The sequence below is a fragment of the Dipodomys merriami genome, unplaced genomic scaffold (genome assembly GCF_024711535.1).
Source record: "Dipodomys merriami isolate MVZ:Mamm:240054 unplaced genomic scaffold, mDipMer1.0.p SCAF_1, whole genome shotgun sequence".
Taxonomy (NCBI): domain Eukaryota; kingdom Metazoa; phylum Chordata; class Mammalia; order Rodentia; family Heteromyidae; genus Dipodomys; species Dipodomys merriami.
In genome coordinates, this window is record NW_027202270.1 from 52,803,913 (window position 1) to 52,818,657 (window position 14,745).

General features: G+C 35.4%; 1 protein-coding gene across 12 annotated transcripts in view; it reads right to left on the bottom strand.

Moving 5' to 3' along the window:
- Slc4a10 (solute carrier family 4 member 10) overlaps nt 1–14,745 on the bottom strand; it is a 446,328-nt gene that overhangs the window by 168,987 nt on the left and 262,596 nt on the right. For all 12 annotated transcript variants that reach the window (XM_070021992.1, XM_070021977.1, XM_070022002.1 and 9 more), the window contains one exon: nt 2,950–3,031. In XM_070021992.1, coding sequence (XP_069878093.1) covers nt 2,950–3,031 — 82 coding nt within the window. The remainder of the gene's footprint in view (nt 1–2,949; nt 3,032–14,745) is intronic.

Here is a 14,745-nt window from a genome sequence, read left to right on the forward strand (position 1 = left end):
TTTGCCAATGTGAAGGAGATTGGAGTGTGAGAAACTCACCGTATACAAGGTACAGAAGGAACAAACTAGAGCAATCACAGTGGAATGAGAAGAGGGTAGAAGAAACACCACTTGGCTAAGCTTAAAGAATTTATAGTTGAGCCATGCCACAAAATACAAAGAGCACAAAAATCTCATAAAATTTTATACTTGATGAAAAGGGTGATATTGATCAAAATGCATTGTATTGAATTGTAACCAATTGCTTTGTACAATTACATGTGTGCATGTGCGTGCATGTGCACGTGTGTGCGTGCATGTGTGCGTGCATGTGTGTGTTTGTGTGTGTGTGTTTGTGTGTGTGTGTGTATGTATCCTGGGGCTTGAACTTAGGGCCTGAGTACTGTCCCTGAGCTTATTTGGTCAAGGCTAGAACTCTACCACTTGAGCCATAGCTTCATTTATGCCTTTTTTTTTCAGTAGTTAATTGGAAATAAGAGTCTCTTCTTGCCTAGGCTGGCATTGAATTGTGATCCTCAGATCTCAGTCTCTTGAATAGCAAAGCTTTCAGGCATGATCCAGCAGCACCTGGTTGTACAACTGCTTAAAGATAATAAAAAATATAACTTGAAAAATAGAAAAGAAAAAATAAAAATGATGCAAATTATATATAAAAACAGATTTATAGGTCAAGAAATTATATATTCATCATGTATAATAGATCTGAATTAATTAATATATCACACCAAGCTGTTGTTACCCAGCAGGTGATCATTCTACTAAATATATACCACCTGAGATTTCATAGATATTTTTAAGCACCTGGCATTTCTACAAACTGTACTCAGAATTTAAAATTATTAGCTAAGAATATACATATAAACTCTGAGAAACAAAAATGTCAAATTTAGAATCTTAATTAAGAGTTTATATTTATGAAATGTGTTTGTCTACAATAGCAATTTCAAACTGTATTTCATTTGAAACATTTGTTTTGTAGTATCTACATTACTGAAAAAGCTCTTCAAAGGTATTCTGTTATTTTCCTTTACTTAAACAAGGGGGGCAGCTATAATACCCTCTTCCTCAGGACTACTACCTTTCTCACTGGCATGCTTCTACTTATTCATTTTATATTATACAGTCACTTGATTTTTCCTAAACAACCACCTCCTTCATTGTTATATATAGTTTTATCTAATTCTAGGTAACCAACCTAGAACCACTAACTGGTCTATTAAGTTCATGTGTACATCATAGCATCTGCAATGATAGATATTTGCCTGTTTAGTATGGAATAGTAACTGGAAGAGTAGTAAAAAGGCATTATAAAGTAGCTCCTCTTTTCTCAATTAGCAAATATTCAAATCCTAAATGTAATGTTACATTTGCATTTTAAGGTTAATTTCAATAATCAAAGACTGATCCATCTATGGTCGGCAGATGGTGGGACTAAATTACCCACTATAGGTAAAGAGTAAAATCTAACTCATTCAGTTGTGCTGTGCTCATCAGAAATCACTTTTAATAAACATTGTATCCTGACACCTATATTATCTACTTTAGATGTTGACAAGAATGTTTAAACCCATGATAGCTCTTCCATACAATTGAATAATTTTCTAGGCTGACTTATTGCTTCATTAGATTTCTTGATATGTGTTTGAGCAATATAAGGATCATTTGTCATGGCACAAAAATAGTAGGAAGGTCAAGAAATTTGCTGCTGAAAAATATAATGCATTAAAAAATAAATCATACATTACTAGATTTTGCAAGTTTTTGCTCCCTTCAGTTTATGTGTGTGTGTATAGCAAATTCCTAAGTTCACCAAATAAGTATGACTTTCTTCAAGCTGAATATTTTCAGCACACCAAGCAAAATGTCAGGCAAGGAGTAGGCATAGTTATGGAAGTTGTTTCCAAATATTATATTAGTGCTCCAAATACACAATTATTGTAGCTTAAGATAAGACTCAAGGTATCAAATCTAATTACAATAAATATGATTATATTGCATTTTTTCCAGTACTGGGCTTGAACTCTGGGCCTAGGCATTGTCCCTGAGCTTCTTTTGTTCAAGGCTAGTGCTCTACCACTTCAGCCACAGCACCACATTTGGCTTTTTTAAGTAGTTTATTAGAGATAAGAGTCTCAAGGACTTTCCTGCCTGGACTGGCTTCCAACCATGATCCTCAGATATCTGCCTCTTGAGTGGCTAGGATTACAGGTGTGAGCCAATGGTGCCCAGCTATATTACAATTTTTAAAATAAAAACTTCCTAGCTCAGATGTTTAGACTTCTCTGATTGCACAGAAGACAACCTGGATTTCACCTTTCATTATATACTTCATATGTCACTGGCAAAAATGTCTGGTTAAAAAGATTAAAATGAGGGCCTATTCAGCAGTGCAATGCACCCCTATAATGCAAGTACTCTGGGGATTTGTCAGGAGGATCCCAAGTTAAATCAAGCTTCAGTAAATGAGATTCTATGTCAAATATAACAAAATTTAAATAAGTGAAACATAAATAAAATGAATCAATGCTGTGTGCACATTAAATTGTGGCATAACAATAATAATCATATTCTCATATGCTTATAAATTCTTTTTTTGGGGGGGGGGTCTGGTCGTGGGATCTCAACTCTGGGCCTGGGCGCTGTCCCTCAGCTCTTCAGCTCAAGGCTAGCGCTCTACCACTTGAGCCACAGTGCCACTTCCAGCTTTTTTTTCTTTTTGCTTATGTGGTACTGAGGAATCGAACCCAGGGCCTCATGTATGCAAGGCAAGCGCTCTACCACTGAGCCACCTTCCCAGCCCCTATGCTTATAAATTCTATGAATCTATGATAATTGAAATGCTGGCACCTAACAGCGTCAGGAATAGAAATGGGTTCAGCTGTTCTTTATGTTGCAACAAACTTCATATTTCCCTTTGACATACCTTTGGAATGAAAAGCAGTGCCTTACCTTCTAAGTCTTCTTTCTCAAAGTGTGTTTTGAGAATAGAACGAGTTCCACCTCTGTCCACAACCGCTTCTTCATCATTTCTCTGTAGGAGGTGAAGGGAAAAAAAGACTAAATAAAATACATATATTCTTTTCATTTCAAAAGGTGAACCTTAATTTAATCTCATATATAGAGAGTATAATTCACTTACTTAAATTTATCAGCACTTAGTAGTTTGGGTTTTAATGTTTTGGTTTAGAAAGCTAAAATAAATTGGTACAGAGGGGGTATGTTAGTTGACTTTTCTGACATTGACAGCATCCAAAATTTCTCCTGACATCATTTGTTAGTGAAAATTTTTAAATCTTAAAAAAGCAGAAAACAAATGGCTATCCTATTTAATTTAGTAACAGGTGTTTTTATCTCTCATAAAGAATTTTTGTTAATGAGATCACATTTTGACTCATACAAAGAAAATGCTATGTCAGGGTGAAATAATTCAACTAACATTAAAAATTGATCTAAACCCTTGAAAGCAATTAGTAGACAATTATTAGGTAAATGGCAATACTAATTACTTTGCTTCAGTACAGTGCACATTATTCAAACTATATTGTTAAACACGATCATGTGCATTAAACCATCACTTAATTTCCATATAGTTTTACCATTTTAGAATGGCTGGGAAGATACTATGTCTTCTGAACATTGTACATATGTTCAAAAGAATATAGTTTTTAATTTTGTGCTCATAAAATATAATGGAGAAAGTCTTCAGTGTAATCGATTTGACCATGCAAGATAGACAAAATGCAAACAGTGGATGATGTGAAATATAAGCTATTTCCAACTTTATCTAGTTTAAGAGTAAACACTGAGGACTGGGAAGGTGGCTTAGAGGTAGAGTGTTTGCTTTGCATGAAGCCCTGGGTTCGATTTCTCAGTACCATATACACAGAAAAAGCCAGAAGTGGTGCTATGGCTCAAGTGGTAGAAAGCTAGCCTTGAGCACAAAGAGGCTCAGAGACAGTTCCCAGGCTCTGAGTTCAAGACCCAGGACTGGCAAAAAAAAAAAAAAAAGTAAGCACTGTGCATAACAGGAAAAATTTTAAAATACACTGAAGATGGTGAAGTTTCTGCAATCTATTTCTAAATCTATTCTAGTATACAACTATTAGGAAAAAGAAGGAAAAAGCTTGGAGCTGGTGACTCATCCCTATAATACTAGCTACTTAGGAAGCTGAGATCTGAGGATTGCAGTTCAAAGCCAGCCCAGAGTCTTATCTCCAATTAACCTCTCAAAAACCAGAAGTGGAAGAGTGGCTCAAGTGGTAGACCACTAGCCTTGAGCAAAAGAGCTCAGGTATAGCAAAAGAAAGAAAGAAAAAGAAAGGAAGGAAGGAAGGAAGGAAAGAAAGAAAAAAAAGAAAAACATCCACCACTGAAAAGCCAAAAAAAAAGTGCTGAAAATCTTCTATTGCCCAACTATTCTGACATACCCAATATTGGGGACATGAGTTTGTTGTGTCATAATATGTAGTGCTAAAAGTTAGACTGAAAGACACTCAGTGAAGAAAGGAATCATTGTGCACTTAAAACCATGGTCAGAACAGACAGAAAGGAATAAAAAACGCTAATTTCCCCTTGAAGAATTATTGCGAATAAGATACATAAAAATTGGAATAAAAATTGAAGAAAAAAGTAGAAAAATCAATACTGTCTAGCTATATATATATATATATATATATGTATATATATATGTATATATATATAGTTTTTATTGTGAAAATACCGCACAGAGGGGTACAATTACATGGGCAAGGTAATGAGTGCATTTCTTTTATTATTTTTTTTATTTTTTTCAAATTTTTTACTGTGATTAAGTGGTTACATAATTTCCCAAATTTCACATTATTGTGGGATAGTGATGCTCAGTTAAAGTCACAAACGCATTCTAACTTTCCTGGAGCAAATTGTCTATCACGGTCTATAACACTTATGAGTTCTATGAGCTTTGCGATACAGTTATTTCTTCCACATTGGGTGGTATGTACATTTCTTTTGTTTTGCACAGCATCAGCTGTTCCCTCTTTCCCACTTGTTCCCACTTGAGTACATTTCTTATCAAGCATTGTTGCCTCCTCCTTTGTTTCCCCTACCCATCCCTTCCCATCTCCCACTGCCCCCCTCCCCCCACTGTCCTCCAACCCTTCTGGCCGAAGTTGAAAAGTTCATTTTTCGATATAACGACGTGTACATCTCATTGTTGCAATGGGTCCACCTGTATCCCTATTTAAACGATGTTTTTCCTTTCCAATTTATACCAACATCAAATACAATGAAAGCAGGGGTTATACCGTGGGCGAGGGACATACAAGCAACAAAGAAATCATCTTATAAATATGTTAGAAACAATCACAAGAAAGAAAAAAACATTTGAATTCTTATCTTAGTTCATCTCACCGAACATCAACTTATCTGATCTTTTCTGCTTGTCTCAGACATATACTAGTTATTGCAAATAAGGGAAACCATGGGACCTATGTTTCTTTGGGCCTGCTTACTTCACTTAATATAATTTTTTCTGAGTCTTTCCATGTGCTAACAAATGGGGCAATGTCATTCTTTCTGTTGGAGGCATAGAATTCCATTGTGTATATACCACATTTTCTTGATCCAGTCATCTACTGAGGGGTATCTGGGTTGCTTCCATATCTTAGCTATGGTAAATAATGCTTCGATAAACATAGTTGTGCTGGTATATACATTTTTAAATGATAGAAAAAAATTGCAGTATTTTTGTGTTTGGACTTAATCTTTGGTGACCTTGAGAAAGAAAATGACAAAGTCAAATTTGATCAAGAAAACTACTAGTGTAATCCATGATGAAGAAATAGGAGAAAAGGATACAGATATTTCCTTGCACGGCCTTGCTAATTCTCCTTAAGATCCATCCTACAATCCTCTCTTTGCTAGACCAATCATGAGACTTAAGTCTCAGCCCATCCACAAAAATGAGTCACAAAATGTGACCCCTAAACTGTATTACAGTCCAAAATTACCACAAGATTGTTACAATTTTCACGGACTGAAAACCAAAGAGAGCTGTGGAACTTGACATTCAGGGTACAGGATAAATTATATCAATGCTATACCACCAAAAGATGAGCTACACTTAATAAAGTTGAAATGCAAGAACTGCTTGTGTGTACATTATAGAGGGAAGTGTTCAAAGGCCTCATAAGATTAGAATGTTTGACTGAGTTTATAGTATAAGGCCAGAGAGTCCTGAGGACACAGTCATTAGTATGACTGTGAGAAATGATCCCAGCACCCTCAAGGAACTCTATATTGCCTGTCTGAAGGACAGGAAATGCAATAAAAACTGCTGTCACTGAACTAGGATCCCTAACTCCAATGGGGATAATTAGGCTGAAAATGGATCAGGTAAGGTCCTAGTGACAGCCTTTCATCACTCAAGACAAGATGAGTAGTTACTTCCTATACAGCTGAGTTAAAACAGTGATAGGAATAGGCAGATCTGAAAAGCCCTATGTTGCTGATCAAGGTATTCTTAAAAGTGAAATTAATGGATAGACAATCTACAAAATTCTTTTTCTATCTCTGTAAGTAAAAGCAGTTCTAAATCCAGTAAACAGAAGTAAAGCCTGAATCATTAAAACAGCCATGGCCTTCCAATCAATTCTCACAATTTAATCAGTTTACAATCCTAGAACCCCATGAACAAGGTAAAGTGCAGCTCTACTTGAGGAAGGATCCTTCCCCAAAGAAATGGACCACCTTTTACTGGGATTGAGCACTGGAAAGAAGGAAACAATCAGACTCTGGGGAGATGATTGCTGAGTCATGGACCTGAACTAACACTAATCTTCATAAACTTAAAATATTTCCATGTTTCACTAGCCTTATTGATGTCAGGTAATCAAGGTCCTTTCGGCTTAAGTCTATCTCACTGAGTCCAGTGAGTTTCTAATCACTTCTTGTTACTTCCCCAGAGATACAGGTTATAATTAAAGAATTTTTTTTAGAGAGTGGGTGTTGTTTTCTTTTTCAGGTCAGATAGACTTTTGCATATGTGAAGTCTAAAACACTACTACAAATAGAAATAAAAGCTAGAGAAGAAGAAAATCAGAGAAGTAAATTAATTATTCCCCAGGCCATAACAGGTGCCAGAAAAGAAAATGGTCTTAGTCTAAGAACTAAACTGTTAGTGTTACATAGAGACTTTATTTTCTTCTGAGATTTAAAGGAAAAAAAATCAGGAAGGGCAATGTGGGTATGGGTTGGGAGGGATGGAGAAGAGATGAAAAGGGGGGGCGTCAGTTAAAATGCATTGTACTTATAAGCTCATTTGTTGAATGGTAACCCTTTGTATGCTGTCTAAAGATAATATAATACATTTTTTAAAGAAAGAGAATGGTGCTCAAGAAAGCTTCCACTCTATAAGTTTGCTTTGAAGACCAAACTGGGGGGTCATATCATCTTCCATCATTTACAGAGTAAGTGTGTAAAGGAATCAAACTACTGAGACAAGTGAAAAACATTGCACGGCATGCTGTTAATACATACACCTTTAATATTATGTGTATCATTTAATTTTTTCTAGTCCTAAGGCTTTGGCTTAGAGCCTGGGCACTATTCCTGGGCCTTTCTATGCTCAAGGCTGGTGCTTTACAACTTGGGCCCCAGGACCACTTCCAGCTTTTCCTGTTTGTGTGGTACTGAGGAATCGAACCAAAGGCTTCATGCATGCTAGGCAAGCACTCTACCACTAAGCCACATTCCCAGCCCCTATTTAAGTTTTTTTAAACCAGAAGGCCAAAATAAATTGAAATCACCTTGGAAAATGCCATTTTATTTGAAACTACAAAGAACATTTTTTAAACTCTGAATTCAAACAATTTATCAGGATCTGTGTCTCAGCATAGTCTCTCCTGACCCCATGAGACACAAGTCACAGGCTGAAAATATGATAGTCCACTGTGTGTTTTGTTGCTTATGAGAAATGAGAGGTGAACTTCCTTGGCTGAAATATGCTTGTAATCATACACCTAGAAGTAACGTTCATTTAAAACATGGAGACTGAGTCCTTATGAAGCTTATCTTCTGGAACTACAAACTACTTATATATGTAAATAATTCAGGCTTTTTCGCAGACATGGGCTTTTTTAAACTTTATTTGGGGTAAAACAGAATATGTGTTAGATACACTTTTACTCACTTTAAATGCCTGATGACAGCATTTATTTAGTCCTTTAACACTACTATTCATTTCATCTTTATAAATAGGAAAGTGGGTATGCATGCAACCCCCATTTCCTTTACCAGTCTCCTATCTAATTCCCTGAAGATATTTCTAAGCAATCCATACATTAATCAGAAAAGTTCATTGGAAGCATATCATTCAATAGTGTATGAATGGTGCAACTTGGTATAGTCTGTTCTAACAGGAACCTAACTACAGAGGTAGAAAATATTTTCATGTTTTTTACAGTTAAAATATTTTTCCTTAGCCATCTCAAACTGGCATAAATGAGAGGATTTATCTGTTCTGATTATCGATAGATGGATAAATACCCACTAGTAGTGTTTATAAAATATATTAGAATTGTGTATATTCCACACATCTCTGATAGCATAATGAAAATATTATCTCCTTATCCTATTAAAATGCATGAACAAAAATACTTAGCAAAAATACTATTGCATGAAAGGGAATGAAAAATCTAAGTCATTAAAGAACATTCACCAGCATTGTTAATTTAAAATGCTTAATTTCTGTCAGAAATAAAAAAGAAGGCATGTAATAAACTTCTGGATATGTAAAAGGAAATGAGCAAGAGTAACTAATAAAAAGTAATATGGAAAAATGTTAAAGATGAGTTCCTATAACTCAAGAAATATATGGTTCTGCAAACTTCAAGACTTAGTATCTTGGGCAATTGGAAAAAAAATGTTTTCTAATACTAATTTGAAGAGTAATTTCTATTACTCTTTCCTTGTCTCATGTATAGATATATGTATTTTATAAGCATGACATAAGAGCTATCTTTTTAAGTATTCTTTCCAAAGACTCTAAATTGATCAACTTTCATTAATGGTAAAAAAAAAGTCATTAAAAATTAGCATTGAAGGCAAGCATGGTGGTACACATCTATAATCCCAGACACTTAGGAGACAGAATGGGAGGATTTCAGTTTGAGGCCGGACCTGGCAAAAGTAGCTCAAGGCTCTATCTAGAAAAAAAAACAAAAACAAAAAAACCTGAAAGCAAAGAAATGGGGAATAGTTCAAGTGGTAGAATGTTTGCTTACCAAGCACAAGGCCCAGAGAGTTCAATCTCCGTAAAAGAGAAGAAAAACACCCTGGATCAGTGACTTCAATCTCAGACCTGAACTTTGAAACTACTATAGGGAGGAGAAAGAGAAACAAATCTTCTTGGCACAGGTAGGAACATACTGAGCACAGTACCATGGGCTTAGAAAATCAAAGAAAGAATTGACTAAGGGACTGCATCAAATTAAGAAATTTCTTTATGGCAAAGGACATAGTTAACAAGATAAAAAGCAACAGTCTACAGAATGGAAGAAGATCTTTGATAGCCAACTATAACCCAATGATCTAATATCCAAAGTATACAAAGAGCTCAAGAAACTATACCCTCAAACAATCAGCAACCCAAATAATAAGTGGGCAAATGAACAAAATAGAGACTTTTCAGGGGAAAAAATGTAAAAATGGCCAATAAACATAAAAAGAAATGTTCAGCATCTCTGGCCATAAAAAATGCAAATTGAAATAGTAATATCACATCTCACCAGTTACATTGACCATCATCAAAAATACAAGCAACAACAAATCCTGTAGAGGACAAAGGAACCCTAACATATTGTTGGTGGGAATGTAAACCGGTGCAACCATTCTGGAAACCAGTTTGGTGATTTCCAACAAAGCAAAACATAGAACACTATGCTGTGATCCAGTAATGCCATTCTTGGGCATTTATCCAAAAGATTATAAATTAGGATACTGTATGAAACCTGGAGACCAAGTCCAAGATATAAATAAGCCTGCTTAGACCATCAACAACATGCAGGCAACCCTAAATTATTAGGAGTCAACCCCCAGAGGATTACTTGCCAATTGGATTTGAAAGACAGATATAACTCATGTCCTTTCATTTGGGCAACAATAGCTATGTTTCCATCGATCCTTTTTCTCATTTTATTCATGCTATTCCCTTAAATGGAGAAACAGCTAAATATGTCAGCTCATCCTCATTAGAAAGTTTTAGTCACATAAGAATGCCACAACTAAAAACTAATAATGGATCCTGTTATGCAGCCCACAACTTTCAGCTATTTTTACAGCAATGGAAAATTCAGCATCACTCTGTATTCCTTATAAGCCCCAAGGTCAAGAACTGTGGAATATATTCATCAGGTTCTTAAAAAACCTATCTAAATAAACAATAACAACAAAAGGGTAATAAGGAAATATTCCCTAGAGATCAATTAAAGTTTTATTTACTCTAATTTTTTAAATTCATGACCAACAGGGTCTTACAGTGGCTGAAAGGCATTTTCAAGCAACCTCTTCTTTTACTGAACATAATGCACCATCCTGATACAAGATCTTCAAGGAAATAGGTCCGGGAAATGGTCTTACAGTCTTATTACATGGGGTAGAGCACATGTTTCTGTTCTACTTCCTATAGTGCCTCAGTACCTCCCTACTCAAACTCAAGCCGTGCCATGAGTTGAAGGACCAGCACTTCAACCCTCTGTTACCGATGGAAAAGATGACCTTCAAGACCCTGAACGGAAGCACCACACACAAAAAACACCACACATATAGCAACAAAATGGCGCCAGGCATGATCTGGGGACAACTGAAAACAGTTGAACCAGGGAGAAGAAAAAGTGATGTGAAGGGTGAAAGTTCTCCACACACTTGAAAACGAGCTTTTAGTTTATCTAGCCGTTGCTATTTTATAAGTAATTTTCAACCATTCATATGTGCCATTTTCAAACAAAATTTGGAGACTTACAGCTGTTTTCTTAAGTAGAACTGGTTTTTAAAGTATGATCTATATGGAAATTATACAAAAAGTGATGTGTCATTTGTGATGAAATTGGAACATAATCTAATTGATCATGTCATGGTTTGTACTTCTCATCCTTATATGTTAGCTATGACTACATCCATTAACCTTGCACAAGCAGAGGCATTTTAATCTAACATTTCCAAAGGGATTTTATTTCACTTCCTATATTTCCCACATTAACATAGCCAGTTAAAACATCACCCAAGATTTGTTTATTTTTTATTTCTTGTGCCAGTTATAGGCCTTGAATTCAGGGTCTGGGCACTGACTTGAGCTTTTTTTGTTCACTCTACTACATTAGCCATAGATCCACTTTCAGCTTTTTGGGGTAGTTTATTGGAGATAAGAGTCTCATGGATTTTCATGCCTGGACAAGCTTCCAATTGCAATCCTCAGACATAACCCGTCTGAATACTTAATGTTTTTGTGCTCAATCATGGACCTGCAACATGAGTACCATTCAGTTTCACTAGGTAGTGGAAGGGAATGTCTGGAATTTTCGTTAAAACTGGCCCTATGTTCCCTTGTACATACCAAATGTTTTATTGGATTCTTAAGGGACTTCACTGTTTCTGCACTTTCTACATGTTAGTATGGCTGCTCTTACCCCTTCTCTCGAAACAGCTAGCCAAGTGATTCTGACTTAAAGAACTTTACCCAGGAGTTATTAACTCAAACTCATACAGATCAAACAATTTTAACAATGCTAGATGCACTAGAACAAGTCATTTAATGGCAGAGAGCACTAGCAGGCTCTGTTTGAAGGATAGCAACTACAATGTGATCCTGGTTTTGAAAAATTTTGTGTAACCGTACTACATTATAATTCTTCCAATGTGATTAAGAACTAGTAAAAAAAAAGACATCTTTGTGGTACTTTCTCTGATTTCCCTCCACCAGGAAGTAGATTATTATATATTATTATTACAATTACTATCACAGTTCAATGAGTTACAAAGCTGGTACTTACAAATCAGTTCTTGGGGAACTGTAAAATAGTCTTAGTTTAATCCTAAATGTGCTTCTCTGGACTCAGCCTCTGCATATGGAGATTATTTGTCATGGGAATAATCCTTACTATTATTTTAGATTTCCAAGTAATATGTGGTGCTACCTCCCAAATGGAACAGATCAGAATGAAGATGATCATGCTGCTTTCTTCACAACTGATGGCTATTTTAAAAAACGAAAACAAGGGAGATGTGGCAACCTTACAGCCCTACGGGAACTGTGACAGCCTACAGGAGACGTAACTAGTCTGCTTGGAATGTTAATAATACCAGTAGAAATCTGATAGAGTGGTGATGTTTATACTATGTCTAAGTAAAAACAAATCAATATATTATGAGTGTCTGACCTTCTGCAGTAATCCAGTCAAAAAGACAAGTAGGAATCCTTGTGTGCTTCCTGCTTTCTTGTTATCTACTTCTTGGAATGTTCCCTTTATTTTCCCTTAAGTCCAATAAGCTAGCCCCAGAACAATCTGTTTATAAAAGCAGAGGTGGAAATAATATATATGATTTAACACTAAGTCAGTTAGACTCATTTCTCAACCCTGTGAGTGAAATAAAATATTATGGGCATTGGGCATTTTTCATCCCTCACCTCAAATCTTCTGGCCAGAAGCAGAGTATACAGTAAAGCCACTCATACAACCATATTCATTGTTGTATTATTCACCATAACCAAGGTATAAAAACAGCCCAGATCCCCTTCAATGGACAAATAGATAAAAAAGAATGTGGTGTGTATATATACAATGGAATTTTATTCATCCATTAGGAAGAATAATATTACATCGTTTGTGAAGAAATTGTATAAAGGACTTTCCATATAAGTAAATGAACTCTTTCAACTTTTTACTAACATTATAGTTTGAAGGTACAATTCCTAAAATCTAAAATACTGTCTATTCTATATGCCATCATAATAATGATGGCATAATAATACACCAAATTAAGTAATACTATGAAACTTATTTCTTCTGAAGTAACTCAATAATCTCTCTCTATTTCTCTTTCTCTTCTCCATACTTTTATTTTAAAAGAATTTGAGTCCCTTTCTAAAGAATCTAATTGAGTTGGCAAAGCAACAAAATTAAATTCAATTTACTTATGCAAAGTAAATGTGTTGTTTCATCTTTACACATACAAGAAAAAATAGAACTGAGATAGAAATTAGAGCATACAATCCTCTGTTGAGGGAGTCTTGCTAAGAATGTATGAATGCAATCATCATATACAATATCTCAGACATTCATTTTTTATCTACTTGGAAAACTCTATATAAGCACCATTGAAAGATCAATTGGGGTAGGCTTGAAAATTAGGTCAGAGACTCTGGTCTATTGAAATAAAATAGTCCAGAGTTAAGATCATGGTTGAAATGATAAAGGTAAAAGTTTTCTGATATTGAAGCTACCTCTAGCTCGGTATTAACTTCAGTAAAATATGCAAGGTTATTGTTATTCCTGCCACTTTGATTTAAAGAACATTCTTTGCGTGAGTCTAACATCTGACTAGTTTAAGGATAAAAGGTGTTTGAGAAGTAAAGAACACTTATAATTAGTTTAAAAAAATTTGTAGGTAGAGACACTTATATTATTTGCCGACCAGGTTTGTTTTAGATTCCGGGCTTGATTTTGGTCTTGAGTCCTTCCAGAATCTCATCTGTACCTATGAAGCTAATTTTGTACCCACCACACAATATTAACTGCTGCTAAATTTCCTCACTGCTGACTCGCAGTGTCTTTATTCTCTTCATGTTGCTTGTTCATAAATGTCCTTTTCCACAAAGCTCCATCTGTCTTATAGGCCTTCCTGTATTTGTTCTACCGTGTCCTTTCCTTACCCATCCCCCATTAGTTTGTTTGGTGTAAAAGTTCAAGTTGTTGCTGACATAACCTGTATCACTAGCTGTTTCTTCCATTAATGGGAGACAGTATTGGATAAGTTGCGGAGAATTAGTGCATGGAGTCACATAACACTTGGATTCAAGTCCTGTATTGATAGATTCTTCATTGTGCAGCTTTGGACATCATATATAATCTCTTAGTGTCTCCAGTGAATTACTAAAACACCTAAAGTTCATACAATTGCTTAGTTTGTAGCAAATTCTAAAAATGCTATTTCTTATTATTTTTGGATCTGTATTTAAGAAATCCACAAAATTCAGGAAGACATGGCTGGCCTTCTCTATCAAAAAGTTTACAGATTTCATGAAAGCACAATGCTACAATGGTGGTGTGAAAGGAAAACGTATAGGTGGTGCTCACCATCAAGATTATTGTATTTCTCCTCTGGATAAGTCAGGAGAGACTGGATTTTAAAGATTCACCTCTGACTGTACTGTTGTGCCTTCAAAACAAAACTGACACCAATACTCCTCAAACTCTTCAATGAAATTGAAAGTGAAAGTTCACTATCAAACTCTTTCTATGAAGCCATTATAACCCTCATTCCCACACCAGGCAGGGACTCATCAAAGAAAGAGAACTATAGACCCACTTCTTTGATGAACATCGATGCAAAACTTCTCAACAAAATTTTGGCCAATCAACTTCAACATCTCATAAAAAAAATCATACACTACAATCAAACAGCATTCATTTCAGGGATGCGAAGCTGGTACAATATACACAAATCAATTAATATAATTCATCACATCAACAAGAACAAGGATAAGAATCA